General features: G+C 35.9%; 1 protein-coding gene across 1 annotated transcript; it reads left to right on the forward strand.

Moving 5' to 3' along the window:
- Positions 1–2,396: 2,396 nt before the first annotated feature.
- On the forward strand, positions 2,397–16,828 carry LOC132736298 (plasminogen-like). Its single transcript, XM_060723401.1, has 5 exons — positions 2,397–2,452; positions 2,884–2,963; positions 13,038–13,143; positions 14,885–15,136; positions 16,447–16,828. The coding sequence occupies exons 2-5, from the start codon at positions 2,961–2,963 to the stop codon at positions 16,656–16,658; spliced, it is 573 nt and encodes a 190-aa protein (XP_060579384.1). The 5' UTR covers positions 2,397–2,452; positions 2,884–2,960; the 3' UTR covers positions 16,659–16,828.
- The last annotated feature ends 393 nt before the right edge of the window (positions 16,829–17,221 follow it).

The following is a 17,221-nucleotide window of genomic DNA, read 5'->3' on the forward strand; positions in this document are numbered from 1 at the left end:
TTTTGGCCGCCAGGCCGCTGGGCCGCCAACTTCACGCCGCTAGGCCGCACAGGTCGCTGGGCCGCCAACTTCACGCCGCTTGGCCGTCAGGCCGCCAACTTCACGCCGCTAGGCCGCCAGGCCGCCAACTTCACGCCGCCAGGCCGCTAGGCCGCCAAGTTCACACATCTGGAAAAAACATGATTACAACAATGTAATGCTTTAAATATATTGAAATTGCTTTTGAAAGATTTTTCTCACAAGAACATATGTGAACAAAAAGAAATTTAACAAACATACCCATAATTTGCTTTTAAATTTATGGATTGTTGGTATATTCCACTTTCGCACTTTCGTTGCTGCCGATACACAAAAAATTCTCCGTTTCGCTTTTTAGTCATCCAGAGAATCATCACGTGACCCGTTGTTTTTATTCAGATTTGCAAACTGAAAAGGCGTTTAAACGCTTTTCCCATAAAATTGGAGAAAATATGTATTTCAAACGATTGCCAATCCAAAGAACACATATCACTGATTCTGTTTGAATAACCCTAACACGCAGGTAACAAAAAAATTATCGGTTCGTGAAATTTTACTTTTTTTTGTGACATTCGGCCGTACCTCAGTGGAGTACCTTTAATAAAGGAGCTAATGCGTTGTAGCAAGAGTTATGCAGTGCAAGGAACTAAGCTAGGGCGATGCATAGGGCTAAACTATCGCATGAATCATGTGCCAACAGCAATATGTATAAAGATTGATTTCACGCGTATTTTTGAAGTATGTACCCTACAATGACTATAGTGCCATTTAGCCGTTATTTTCTACTGTAACCATACAAACGCATCATCATTGACCTTCACGCACAAAGTCTGAACTTTGGTAAAAAGCAAAGGGTTGGACTTTAATGCCATTACGTATTTCCTGATAAATGTATATAGATGATGTATTGACACGTGGACGTTAAGTACACGGAAATTGTCACTTGCGATGAAAAGCTTGTTTTGTGTACACTAGTATTAATTGTTAATACATTCACATTTCTGTATAAAGTAGGCGAATACAAATTTGATTTAAAGTACAGCTGTCATTAGTAATGCGTATTATTCTTGTTCTGACAAACTGCTTTTTAAACCGTTATATTTATTTAAATAACTTCATCTGAATGTCTGAATATTTTCTACATATATGTATAGAAATTTTCTGGTAAATTTCTTTGAAAACTGGCACACATTACTAGTATTTTGTTATTTCTCGTTTAATCAAATATAAGGTAACGTCATATACAAGGTATGTCACATCCAAGGATATGACATAATTATGCAAGATATGGTATATTTTACAATAAGTTTCTGTGAACATTGGTTTTGTCTTTTTTGTTTCCTTTTTTTGTATAACGTGATATATTTAAGATAATATTTTCGGATGGTCAGTGCAAAATGCCCATTTTTTAATTTTTGGACAACCACAACATTGAATTTTAAATCTTTAACATATGATTGACATAAATGAAAAAAAAATATACAAAAAAGTTTACCATCATGTTTGATTGAGAAATATTGAGAATCAAAATTAAACTTTTGTTTCAGTTATATAGAACAACAGGACCAAATATATTTCCAAACCTGCTCAATTCATCTTGATCTCACTAGCGGTTATGCATTAGACATCTAATAATTTTACACATTTTAACTTCATCTTAGACACTGCTGCTTTAAACAAAATAGCAAACATACGAACATATAAAAATGAACGATCATTAAGTAGAGTTTATATTTTACAACAGAAAATCGTGCATCTTTGATAACTGAGTGCGTTAACACGCGTGCGCGTTGTATATTCGAGTAGGTTTTAATTCTTTGAATGTGTTTGTGTGAATGAGTAAGTACTTGATAGTGGGTGTATATACATACACTTCTACAAATAATCTTGTATTTTTGAGATTTGTGTAACATTCTGTTACAATGGAAGAAACATTCACTGATTATTCTCTTTTAAAAACAAGTCAGGAAGAAACTTGAACACATCTTCACCTGCCTTAAATTACAAACACCGGATATCAATGCAAAAATCGACTTCTATGTCGTATTGCTCAGTGTTTCTATTTTGCTAATTGGAAGCGGACTTCTCGTGTATCTACTGTCGAATAAGAATAACACTTGCCGATGTATTATTCCAGACGGATGTTTTATTAATGCGAGACTAAAATTCCTCGCTGAATCTTTTACCCGGAGCTACAATGCCACATTTGCAGACGACAAATTCTCGTGAACAGACGATAAATTCTCGTAAGCAGACGACAAATTCTCGTGAGCAGACGACAAATTCTCAGAATCTCACGTTGCCTACTTTCACGACGAATTTTCAAATATTACTTCTGCTTGTAACCCTACGCCCGAAGGAATCCAGTGCAATGTTGGAACAAGTTTTCGGCGACAACTTCGTCCTCCACTAAGCACAACAACAGAAATACTAGGTTTGAAAGCTTTTTGCGTTTAGCATTTTATTTATTTTTCAATTTTTTTATATTAATTAAAACAATTAATTAAACAACTAAGTTCAACAGGCCCTATAAGATTCTGCTGCAAAAAAGTATTAATAATTCCTGGCATCCGAACTTCAAATATTTTTGATTTTATTTAGCGGTAAAATCACTGTTTGGGATGTATAATTTCTAAACAAAGATTTTTCACAAGATAAATCAATGTACATGAGTTGATCTAAACGAAATCTTGCACTGGTACATGGTATTCGCAGATTTTTAACGCCTGGTTGGGATTTTCTATTTCATGTCTACATTATCATAATTAAACCAGAATATTTTGGTTTTTTTGAGTTCAGTTTAAGTTAAGTTCATTTTAACATCTACAAAAGAAAGTGTCGTCTGCATACATTTTATTCTTATAGATTGTCCTGACAACTGGATTTCATACGGACAGTCGTGTTATTTCATCAGTAACCAATCGGCAAGCTGGCTAGATGCGATGGTAAGTTAATTAGTGTGATCATTTTCAAGTAAGCCTCCAGATTCATGCTAATTTTCATGAAAAAATTAAGAATGTATTTAAAAAAAAAACAAGAATCTTTTTAAACGATACTCGGCCGAAGTAAATCTGTTTAACATGCAAAATTAGGTTGTCATTAATACAAAAAGAAATGCCAGCAACGTACGTATGCATAACATTGACATGATACTTATTACTTGTAGCTATTAGGAAAATACCCATTTTGTAAACATTGAAATTAAATTATATCATATTTATATTGATGATTTTTCAATGAGGAACAACTTCTTTTTAAGGTGTCGCTTTAACTTGTTATACATTTGACTTTTGTAATCATTTACAAATTAACCTAAAAATTAAATAAAACAAAAACAAACAAAAAACTATCCTCATTGCTGTATATTTTACTTTAGAACCATCCTCCACACTTTATTTTATAGTGGCAAAACTATCCGTTACATTTGATCATATTTAAGCTATCCTTAAAATGATATCTTAGAATGGTATAAGAACTATCCATCACATCTCATTTTAGAATGGTTAGAACTGTCCCTTACATTTTATAATAAACAATGAGATTCACCGATTTCTCTTTGTTATTTTAAAATGACCAATGATAATTCTTTTTATATTCAGTTCTTCCCTGTTGATTTTACAGACACCGATTTCGTCCGAAATATTTTGAGCTGTACAGAGAAAGTAATTCGAATATTGCAATCGGCACATACAATCCACGCAAATTACCAGAAAGGTCAAAATATACGAAAATAGCTCTTACTGCGTTACTAACGCAGTAGAAATATAGTGATAAATGCTGCAAAATATCTGTCTCTAATAAGACGTATGATGTAAACTATAACACGAATCTTGAATATTTTTACCTTTCTTAAAATACATGTAGTAGTACATTTTTATCATGTTTGATTTTCTTGAAATATTTTGGCTCTTCTCGAGGCATGCAGCTTAAATATATAATTATCAATTATTTTTATTATTACAATTATCATTATTATTATTATCATCATCATTATTATTATTATTATTTTATTATTATTATTATTATTATTATTATTATTATTATCTTTATCATTATTATTATTATTATTATTATTATTATTATTATTATTATTATTATTATTATTATTATTATTATCATTGTTATTATTATTATTATTATTATCATTATCATTATCATTATTATTATTATCATTATAATTATCATTATCATTTATCATTATCATTATTATTATTATTATTAGTAGTAGTAGTAGTATTAGTAGTATTATTATTGTTATTGTTATCATTTAACATTAATTATGAGTGGATCTGTGCAGGAGGAGGATGAAATAATTAAAGAGAAACTTAAACCTTTCAATAAATGGAAGGAAAAAATTAAAGGTATGTCTCCGTGTTCGTAAATGACTCTTGTAATTTGAATCTACTTGTTGTTGTTGTTGTTTTTTTTTGTTGTTGTTGTTCAGAAGATGCATTTAAACAAATCATTTATATTATTATTATTATTATCATTATTCATTTAGCATCATTACCACACTTTTACGACGGCGCGCTCATTACTGACGCTCATTCGGTCAAAACGACGTTAATCTCCAAAGCATTTTATAAATAGGATAGCGATAAAAGAAAGCAACAGGAAGCAAAAAAATATTCTTCTTATAAAATGGGTGAAAATTGTTCATCAAAAGCTTTACGAAAATGGACGAAGATAATCCGTCACCATCGCGGGGTACAATATACTAAGAAGCAGACTTACTACGTTAACAGGTCAAAAAAACTGACAAGGCGCCAGTTGACAAAGACATCTGGACCCAAAGAGTTAATTTAATCTTGTGAAGGACTCAAAGAGGAACACTGGAATCAAACAGGAATTTGTAATGTTTCTGCAACAGCCAACATGAGGTTAATTCATTTTTAATTTATTTTTCTTACATATTTTTTAAATAATAAATAAACCATTATAAAGGCAAGATATAATAATGCATGCAATTTTAAGTGGATACACAAACCAGCCTTGCGTTGGATTTTGGGGACTTAATTTAGCGTATAATGGTTGAAGTGTCCGCCTTGTAATCGAGAGGTCCAAGGGGTTCAAACCTCCTATCTCTGGAGGTACAACAGTGTATTGAGAAAACATACAAGACTGGGCCCAAAAACCGCTCATTTGTTGAATGGTGAAGTTTAAGTTTAATGGGTTTTTTTCAAAAGAAAATTAAATTAAATATGTCTTTTCAGATGGAAGATACCAAGCGATGGCATATTTGGACATTGACGAACACGGCGAACGGTGGAAATGTTCTGGGGTTTTTAAATTCAAAGCAAAACCGGGTTTGGGGAAGACAGATCAGTGCCCGGGGGTTGAAACAAACAGAATTTAAAAAAACAAGCTTTTTTTAAAAAAAGGAATTTTAAAGACAAAAAAATACTGGGAAAATGATATAAAAAAACGTTTAAGAAACAATTAATGGCATTTTTGGTTAAGGCTTCAACATCGTCGAAATAACATGTAACCATGTAGATATATATGTCTTTCCGCTGACTTTACTTTACAAATATAAATACATGTATACTCTATGTTTCCCTGTAGTTTATTTATGCAATTAAAAAAAATCTTCAAAACATTTTGTATATGAAATATTATAATCCGATCGATGATTATATGTACAAAAAATACATTTTAATAAAAGATAGATTGTGAAATAAAGTTTGATTTTGTTTTGATGTTAATTGTTCTTTCATTTAAAGAAATTGTTGTTGTTGTTTTCACGATAATTAAATTAAACAATGTCTTTCAAGCAGATTCGAATCTACATACTCATAGAACCAGTGATACGTGGATTACAAATCCGACACTGTACCTATTGAGCAAAGCAAGCACTTTAAAACAGTCAATATCCCACAGTGGCTACAACTACCAAAACCTTTCAACTGTCAGTAAAATGGGAGAAATACCTTTTATACTTTCAGTATAGCACCATCAAGAGCAAAACATGTAAACATGAGACCCCATTATCAAAAGTTTATTGATTTAAATAAAAACATCAAAGTAAATGTTACAGACGTTAAACAATATTGAAGTTGGCGATACTGAATAATAAAAAATAATAAGAATACCCGCTAAATAACCGCCATTTTTTGTTAACTTTACCAAATGTGCATTGACATTACGCAATATGTGAAGTATGCAAGTACTTGAAGTGACCACCAAGTTTTATCCCCATGCCCCCATGCCAAATAACAAGTGACCACCAAGTTTTATCCCCATGCCTAACAACAAGTGACCATCAAGTTTTATCCCCATGACCCCCATGCCAAATAACAAGTGACCACCAAGTTTTATCCCCATGCCCCCATGCCCCCATGCCAAATAACAAGTGACCACCAAGTTTTATCCCCATGCCCCACATGCCAAATAACAAGTGACTACCAAGTTTTATCCCCATGCCCCACATGCCAAATAACAAGTGACCACCAAGTTTAATCGCCATGCCTAATAACAAGTGACCACCAAGTTTTATCCCCATGCCCACATGCCAAATAACAAGTGACAACCAAGTTTTATCCCCATGCCCACATGCCAAATAACAAGTGACCACCAAGTTTTATCCCCATGCCCACATGCCAAATAACAAGTGACCACCAAGTTTTATCGCCATGCCTAATAACAAGTGACCACCAAGTTTTATCGCCATGCCAAATAACAAGTGACCACCAAGTTTTATCCCCATGCCCCACATGCCAAATAACAAGTGACCACCAAGTTTTATCCCCATGCCCACATGCCAAAAAACAAGTGACCACCAAGTTTTATCACCATGCCCCAATGCCAAATAACAAGTGACCACCAAGCTTTATCCCCATGCCAAATACTAGTAGCAAGTGACCACCAATTTTTTTCCCCATGTCCACATGCCAAATAACAAGTGACCACCAAGATTTATCCCCATGCCAAATAACAAGTGACCACCAAGTTTTATCGCCATGCCAAATAACAAGTGACCACCAAGTTTTATCCCCATGCCCCACATGCCAAATAACAAGTGACCACCAAGTTTTATCCCCATGCCCACATGCCAAATAACAAGTGACCACAAAGTTTTATCGCCATGCCCCCATGCCAAATAACAAGTGACCACTAAGTTTCAAACCCATGTCAAATAACAAGTGACCACCAAGTTTTATCCCCTTGCCCCCATGCCAAATAACAAGTGACCACTAAGTTTTATCCCATGCCCACATGCCAAATAACAAGTGACCACAAAGTTTTATCCACATGCCCCTTGCCAAATAACAAGTGACCACTAAGTTTTATCCCCATGCCAACATGCCAAATAACAAGTGACCACCAAGTTTTATCCCCATGCCAAATAACAAGTGACCACCAAGTTTTATCGCCATGCCAAATAACAAGTGACCACCAAGTTTTCTCCCCATGCCCCACATGCCAAATAACAAGTGACCACCAAGTTTTATCCCCATGCCCACATGCCAAATAACAAGTGACCACAAAGTTTTATCGCCATGCCCCCATGCCAAATAACAAGTGACCACTAAGTTTCAAACCCATGTCAAATAACAAGTGACCACCAAGTTTTATCCCCATGCCCCCATGCCAAATAACAAGTGACCACTAAGTTTTATCCCCATGCCCACTTGCCAAATAACAAGTAACCACAAAGTTTTATCCACATGACCCCTTGCCAAATAACAAGTGACCACTAAGTTTTATCCCCATGCCAACATGCCAAATAACAAGTGACCACCAAGTTTTATCCACATGCCCACATGCCAAATAACAAGTGACAACCAAGTTTTATCCCAATGCCCACATGCCAAATAACAAGTGACCACCAAGTTTTATCCCCATGCCCACATGGCAAATAACAAGTGACCACAAAGTTTTATCGCCATGCCCCCATGCAAAATAACAAATGACCACTAAGTTTCAAACCCATGTCAAATAACAAGTGACCACCAAGTTTTATCCCCATGCCCCCATGCCAAATAACAAGTGACCACTAAGTTTTATCCCCATGCCCACATGCCAAATAACAAGTAACCACAAAGTTTTATCCACCTGCCCACATGCCAAATAACAAGTGACAACCAAGTTTTATCCCAATGCCCACATGCCAAATAACAAGTGACCACAAAGTTTTATCCCCATGCCAAATAACAAGTGACCACTAAGTTTTATCCCCATGCCCACATGCCAAATAACAAGTGACCACTGAGTTTTATCCCCATGCCCACATGCCAAATAACAAGTGACCACGAAGTTTTATCCACATGCCCCACATGCCAAATAACAAGTGACCACTAAGTTTTATCCCCATGCCCACATGCCAAATAACAAGTGACAACCAAGTTTTATCCCCATGCCCACATGCCAAATAACAAGTGACCACCAAGTTTTATCGCCATGCCTAATAACAAGTGACCACCAAGTTTTATCGCCATGCCAAATAACAAGTGACCACCAAGTTTTATCCCCATGCCCCACATGCCAAATAACAAGTGACCACCAAGTTTTATCCCCATGCCCACATGCCAAATAACAAGTGACCACCAAGTTTTATCACCATGCCCCAATGCCAAATAACAAGTGACCACCAAGCTTTATCCCCATGCCAAATACTAGTAGCAAGTGACCACCAAGTTTTTTCCCCATGTCCACATGCCAAATAACAAGTGACCACCAAGTTTTATCCCCATGCCAAATAACAAGTGACCACCAAGTTTTATCGCCATGCCAAATAACAAGTGACCACCAAGTTTTATCCCCATGCCCCACATGCCAAATAACAAGTGACCACCAAGTTTTATCCCCATGCCAACATGCCAAATAACAAGTGACCACCAAGTTTTAATCGCCATGCCCCCATGCCAAATAACAAGTGACCACTAAGTTTCAAACCCATGTCAAATAAACAAGTGACCACCAAGTTTAATCCCCATGCCAAATAACAAGTGACCACTAAGTTTTATCCCCATGCCCACATGCCAAATAACAAGTGACCACAAAGTTTTATCCACATGCCCCCTTGCCAAATAACAAGTGACCACTAAGTTTTATCCCCATGCCAACATGCCAAATAACAAGTGACCACCAAGTTTTATCCCTATGCCCACATGCCAAAATAACAAGTGACAACCAAGTTTTATATCCCAATGCCCACATGCCAAATAACAAGTGACCACAAAGTTTTATCCCCATGCCAAATAACAAGTGACCACTAAGTTTTATCCCCATGCCCACATGCCAAATAACAAGTGACCACTAAGTTTTATCCCCATGCCCACATGCCAAATAACAAGTGACCACCAAGTTTTATCCACATGCCCCATATGCCAAATAACAAGTGACCACTAAGTTTTATCCCCCATGCCCACATGCCAAATAACAAGTGACAACCAAGTTTTATCCCCATGCCCACATGCCAAATAACAAGTGACCACCAAGTTTTATCGCCATGCCAAATAACAAACTGACAACCAAGTTTTATCCCCCATGCCCCACATGCCAAATAACAAGTGACCACCAAGTTTTATCCCCATGCCCACATGCCAAATAACAAGTGACCACCAAGTTTTATCACCATGCCCCAATGCCAAATAACAAGTGACCACCAAGCTTTATCCCCCATGCCAAATACTAGAGCAAGTGACCACCAAGTTTTTTCCCCATGTCCACATGCCAAATAACAAAGTGACCACCAAGTTTTATCCCATGCCAAATAACAAGTGACCACCAAGTTTTATCGCCATGCCCAAATAACAAGTGACCACCAAGTTTTATCCCCATGCCCCAAATGCCAAATAAACAAGTGACCACCAAGTTTTTATCCCCATGCCAACATGCCAAATAACAAGTGACCACCAAGTTTTATCCCCATGCCCCCATGCCAAATAACAAGTGACCACTAAGTTTCAAACCCATGTCAAATAACAAGTGACCACCAAGTTTTATCCCCATGCCCCCATGCCAAATAACAAGTGACCACTAAGTTTTATCCCCATGCCAACATGCCAAATAACAAGTGACCACAAAGTTTTATCCACATGCCCCCTTGCCAAATAACAAGTGACCACTAAGTTTTATCCCCATGCCCACATGCCAAATAATAAGTGACTACCAAGTTTTATCCACATGCCCTAAATGCCAAATAACCAGTGACCACTAAGTTTTATCCCCATGCCCACATGCCAAATAACAAGTGACCACTAAGTTTTATCCCCATGCCCACATGCCAAATAACAAGTGACAACCAAGTTTTATCCCCATGCCCACATGCCAAATAACAAGTGACAACCAAGTTTTATCCCAATGCCCACATGCCAAATAACAAGTGACCACAAAGTTTTATCCCCATGCCAAATAACAAGTGACCACTAAGTTTTATCCCCATGCCCACATGCCAAATAACAAGTGACCACTAAGTTTTATCCCCATGCCCACATGCCAAATAACAAGTGACCACCAAGTTTTATCCACATGCCCCACATGCCAAATAACAAGTGACCACTAAGTTTTATCCCCATGTCCACATGCCAAATAACAAGTGACAACCAAGTTTTATCCCCATATCCACATGCCAAATAACAAGTGACCACTTAGTTTTATACCCATGCCCACATGCCAAAAAACAAGTGACCACCAAGTTTTATCACCATGCCCCCATGCCAAATAACAAGTGACCACTAAGTTTCATCCCCATGCCAAATAACAAGTGACCACCAAGTTTTATCCCCATGCCCCCATGCCAAATAACAAGTGACCACTCAGTTTTATCCCCATGCCCTCATGCCAAATAACAAGTGACCACTAAGTTTTATCCCCATGCCCACATGCCAAATAACAAGTGACCACAAAGTTTTATCCACATGCCCCACATGCCAAATAACAAGTGACCACTAAGTTTTATCCCCATGCCCACATGCCAAATAACAAGTGACAACCAAGTTTTATCCCCATGCCCACATGCCAGATAACAAGTGACCACAAAGTTTTATCCCCATGGCAAATAACAAGTGACCACTAAGTTTTATCCCCATGCCCACATGCCAAATAACAAGTGCCCACCAAGTTTCATCCCCATGCCAAATAACAAGTGACCACTAAGTTTAATCCCCATGCCCACATGCCAATTACAAGTGACCACCAAGTTTTATCCCCATGCCCCACATGCCAAATAACAAGTGACCACAAAGTTTTATCCACATGCCCCACATGCCAAATAACAAGTGACCACTAAGTTTTATCCCCATGCCCACATGCCAAATAACAAGTGACAACCAAGTTTTATCCCCATGCCCACATGCCAAATAACAAGTGACCACAAAGTTTTATCCCCATGCCAAATAACAAGTGACCACTAAGTTTTATCCCCATGCCCGCATGCCAAATAACAAGTGACCACCAAGTTTTATCCCCATGCCAAATAACAAGTGACCACTAAGTTTTATCCCTATGCCCACATGCCAAATAACAAGTGACCACCAAGTTTTATCACCATGCCAAATAAACAAGTGACCACAAAGTTTTATCCCCCATGCCCACATGCCAAATAACAAGTGACCACCAAGTTTTATCCCCATGCCCCACATGCCAAATAACAAGTGACCACCAAGTTTTATCTCCATGCCCCACATGCCAAATAACAAGTGACCACCAAGCTTGATCCCCATGCCCACATGCCAATTAACAAGTGACCACCAAGTTTTTATCCCCATGCCAAAATAACAAGTGACCACCAAGTTTTTTCCCCATGCCCCCATGCCAAATAACAAGTGACCACCAAGTTTTTTCCCCATGCCCACATGCCAAATAACAAGTGACCACCAAGTTTTATCCCCATGCCCACATGCCAAATAACAAGTGACCACCAAGCTTTATCCCCATGCCCACATGCCAAATAACAAGTGACCACCAAGTTTTATCCCCATGCCCACATGCCAAATAACAAGTGACCACCAAGCTTTATCCCCATGCCCACATGCCAAATAACAAGTGACCACCAAGTTTTATCCCCATGCCCCACATGCCAAATAACAAGTGACCACCAATTTTTATCCCAATGCCCCCATGGCATGGACAATCTTTAGGTACGTTTGTTAAGAACTTTGAGGTTGGGTACCAGAGCGGGAAAAACTCGTAGAAAAATGCCGCACGTTTTATAAATGAACACTTAATGTAATCGTTAGACGAGGACGTTGGTCTTTTTGTATAATCCTGATTTCACATATCTAAATTGCATGACCAAATATTTTCCTTATACTGGATTATATTATTATTATTATCTTTATTATTATTATCATTTTTTTTATTATTATTATTTAAATTGTTATCATTATCATTATAATCATTATTGTTATTATTATTATTATTATTATTATTATTATTATTATTATTTTTGTTATTGTTATCATTATCATTATTATTATTATTATTATTATTATTATTATTATTATTATTATTATTATCATCATCATCATCATCATCAATCATTATTATAATGGTAGATCAGTCATGTCATAAAGACCAAGTAGTTAGTTTGAAGAGCATGCCCGAAGGACTGCCTGGCGTTTGTGAGCTATGAAAAAAAAAAATCTTCCTCCCCTGGCGTTTATGTCTTCCCTGTATTAAGAATTATAAGCAGATATAAGAAGTCACTTCCGGTTCCGGTCGTACACGTTTTACGGTAATTATCTTTTTTCCCCGAAATGGAAATCTTATAGATTCCAACCTATTTCCCTGACATAAGATTCTTTGTGAGATCATGATTTACAGAGAGTTTATTAGACTTGATTGATAAATACTTAAAAAAATGTAATGTTTCAGTAAATTTTATTCTAGAGCTTAATAATAGGCTTTGCAAAATTCATATTAACTGGCTAAAAGATCAGGTCGGAAGTTTCTGCTAACGGTTACGCAAGTAGCATCCAAACTATGATGGTTTTGAAAAATTTGACCGTAAGTTCAATTCACACTCGCTTTGATGCTTTACCTTATTTGTATGATTTAAAACATGTTTGTTTCAGATTCGATGTAAAAAACTGAACGGTTATCTTGCCGAGATTACAACTGCTGACGAAGATCAGTTCCTGAAACACCATATTGAAACACGTGACAGACAAAATAGTAGAGGTACAATTTCATTTATATGTCACACTTGTTTTAGTAAATTGTAATATGATCACGAGCGGCTGCATTATATAAATTGCGAAACCAGTAAATATTTTTTCACTTCGATATGAGATTAAAAGCATTTTCTCGACAAAGAAAACACAATTTTATTTTTTACATAATATTGAAACTTTCGACACTTTCCTCGAAGCACCGGAAAGGACGCACGTTAAGAAGGTGACGTCATACGCTCAAACCTACGCGAACGCTATATAGCGTTCATTGCCGTCATGGACTTGAAATACTCATTATAAATATTGTTGCGATGGTTGCCTAGCATTTTGCAAAGTTATATCACTCATATTTGTGATATACTGTGAATTGTATGTATTTTAATTCAATTGTGTATTCTACTTGTTAACTCGAAATAGAATAAAATAATAATCATTGTAATTGAGCATTATAAATGATCAAAAGGGCGTAAATGATAGGCTTTTACTGAAAGGTCTGTAAAACCAAAGTAAATAAAAAATAACATCAAAGTGTACAATGTATGTATTTGTTACGTCAAAAACGAGTTAATTGTTTACATATATGTACTCATCTTTATAAGGCGTTTTAAAAGTTTTATTTACAGCTCTGCATAAGACTGGCAATTGTTTGGAACCCCACAAATAAATAATATAAATAAAAGGAGGTTTGATTTTGAAAAGCCTTTTGATATGATGATAACAAACCATTATGGCAGTACCGGCTACGGCCGGAAAGAATATGGGGGGGGGGAGGGGGTTAAAGGAAATCACATACAGACTAGCAAAAATAGACTTGCTCAGAAATAAAATATATTTTGTGGTTTTCCCAGCCAATACCAGTAACAGCTTCGAAAATAAGCCAGTAGTACACGGTAAGTTTGCTTGTACCCCACATTTGCCGAGTTCCGGATTACATCTATTACCATGTTAAGCTTCCAAAATCAAATTAAAAATTGACGTTATTGTTTTATGTCTGTCTCATTTATACTATTTCTTTTAGCTTTATTAGAAAACGTAAAAAATAGAATATTTCATTCGCCACTTTAAACAATTAATTAAACGCCTGCTTGTCATAGTCACAATGTATGCATTTGATTGAATTTATTGGTGGTCATCACCTTGTTATTAGGTGAAAGGACACGGCCACAATACGAAATATGGACACAAACTATTACTCGATAATGGCCAGGTTAGCCATTGTTACAAAAATGTTGAATATATCAGATTTCAAAAGTAACCAAAATTAAAAATTAATCCGATTTCAACAATAAACAATTTTCAACAGTAATTAAATTTTTACAGTTACCAAATTTCATCAGTTACCAAATTTCAACGTAACCAAATTTAAAAATATAGTTAACCCAATTTCAACAATAACCAAATTTCATCAGTTACCAAATTTTAACAGTAACCAAATTTAAATATATAGTAACCCAATTTCAACAATAACCAAATTTCATCAGTTACCAAATTTTAACAGTAACCAAATTTAAATATATAGTAACCCAATTTCAACAATAACCAAATTTCATCAGTTACCAAATTTCAACAGTAACCAAATTTAAATAGTAACCAAATTTTAACAATAACCAAATTTCAACAATAATCAAATTTAAACAGTAATCAAATTACAACAGTAACCAAATCTAAATAGTAACTAAATTTGAATAGTTACCAAATTTCAACAGTAACAAAAGTCAAAAAGTAACCAAATCCTGGTTATATTTCAGAATGCTTCAGTACCTCTTCAAATCAATATAGAGGCACTACAAATACGACGTACGACGGGCACACGTGCCAGCGGTGGGATTCACAAACTCCTCACAAACATACACGAAATCAACCCAACATGTTTCCAGAGAGATCTGTGGCAAATGCTGCCAACTATTGTCGAGATCCCGACGGAGAAGGGTTACCATGGTGTTACACAACAGACCCAAAAATTAGGTGGCAGTATTGTGGCATATACGAGTGTCCGGGTGGTAAGTGGCTGTTAGATAATATTCGCTTACAAATGAAACGGAGACAGTGAAACTTGGAAGAAAACCCTCGCTTTCCCCCTTCATTCAAATACAAATTAAAGAAAATTTATTTATTATTTCAGACCTTATAAAATGTGCATGACCAATGCACTTTCAGCGTTTGTACACCTAATGTTCCATTAGAACTTATTACTGGCTCCTTTTAAGTCCAAAAGTCCATATTAAATCCATATCGCACCCCATTAGCCTCGTTTTTATAGAGTCCAAAAAGTCTATGTCAAATCCACATCTTACTGAATTCAGCCTCTTTTTCATTTTTAGGGTCTTCAACATCTTTATCAAATACATATTATTCTCCGTCTAGCCTCGTTTTAATTTTTTTTTGAGCGTCCAAAATTCGATATCAAATCCTAATTGTTATCGAAGTTGCACAGTTCTGTGAAAGTTTAAAACAATGTTAGTATGAGATGAACATTATACATTGCTGAAAACAATAATTATTCTATTTGACGAGCACATAAATGTCAAATCTATATTGGACGAGGCGTGAACTGAGTCTAATATAAGTTTTTCTGATGTGTATACGACTTCAGTGTTGTACTCAAAAATGAATTATAACCTCATATTATTTCTCATTCTTGTTTTCATTTTCAGAATCCAAAAGATCTGTTTTAGATGCATATTGTACCCTTTCTAGTTTCGTTTTCATTTTCAGGATTTAAAAACGTCATATAAATTCCTTTTTTGTATTTCAGGTAACAATTTTCTGTCAAATTGTCCGAAAATGGTGGTGTGAAATGTAGAGGCCAATATACATTGTTGAGAACAATTCTTATTATTTATCATATATACACAGTTGCAAAACCTATATCAGACTCGAGTTGCGTCTAGTCCAATATAGGTTTAACAGCTGCGTACTCATCTAATAGAACTTTTTAATATTGTTCTCAACACTATAAATTAACCTCATAATATTGACAATTGTCTAATATCAAACAAGAACGCATCATACATGAAGATAGAAGGAATGATATTTGAGCCGCGTCATGACAAAAGCAACGTAATGCGTTTGCGACCAGCATGGATCCAGACCAGCCTGCGCATCCGCGCAGTCTGATCAGGATCCATGCTGTTCGCTTACCAACCCTATTACAAGTAGAGAAACTGATAGCGAACAGCATGGATCCTGATCAGACTGCGCGGATGCGCAGGCTGGTCTGGATCCATGCTGGTCGCAAACCCACTATATTAGTTTTGTCATGACGCGGCTCATTTATTTTTCTATATCTAACACGGTTGTTTCCTTCCAGGGAACTACTGGGCTGGAATGGTCGTGCTGGAAGATGTCTGGAAATGGATCCACACGGAGACTGAACTTGATCAAGGTTACACTAACTGGTCTCTAACTAAACAATACTGGGGCCTTTGCGGGGCATTAATTTCGGACTTAAAATATCAATGGAAGAGAAGCAAATGTTCACATACGGCAATGTACATTTGCGAACAGACGAAATATCAATAAGAAAGTTGTCGTCTGTTTCAGAACGCTTCGTGAAATCAGACATTAATTGAACGCAGAACGCAGAACAATGCTGCCAGCGTTCTTTGCCGTAAAATGGAACTATTTTACAACAAACAATTCATGATCATTTGATATATTTTGTACAAATACATTATATTATAATCTTTGCTGGGGTATGTGCATACGCATGTAGTTAAAAACAGCATGAAATCTCCAGTTCAAATAGGGATAATAATTTAAACATTTATGTCTTGATCATAATTTAAGGCTTTAGATATTTACAAAATTCTTCTTGATTTGATTTTGCAAAACTAGAAATCTCTAGAAACTCTTCACAAATTGTGTGATGACATATCCTGTTCAAAATTTAAAAGTAGTGTAACTATAAATGTTGATTTTTTTAGCGTCATCATATTTTAATTTGGACTCATACATGGCCAAATATTGACCTATATTAATGTAAAGAGCAAAGCTATATTGTAGATTAGTATCTTTTAAACTTTATGGACTTATACTCACTCTTCTACTAAAATTAGTTGAAGTTTTTGCTGATGTTTTTCATG

The sequence above is a fragment of the Ruditapes philippinarum genome, unplaced genomic scaffold (assembly GCF_026571515.1).
Source record: "Ruditapes philippinarum isolate M1 unplaced genomic scaffold, ASM2657151v2 ctg23682_1_1_1_1, whole genome shotgun sequence".
Lineage (NCBI taxonomy): Eukaryota > Metazoa > Mollusca > Bivalvia > Venerida > Veneridae > Ruditapes > Ruditapes philippinarum.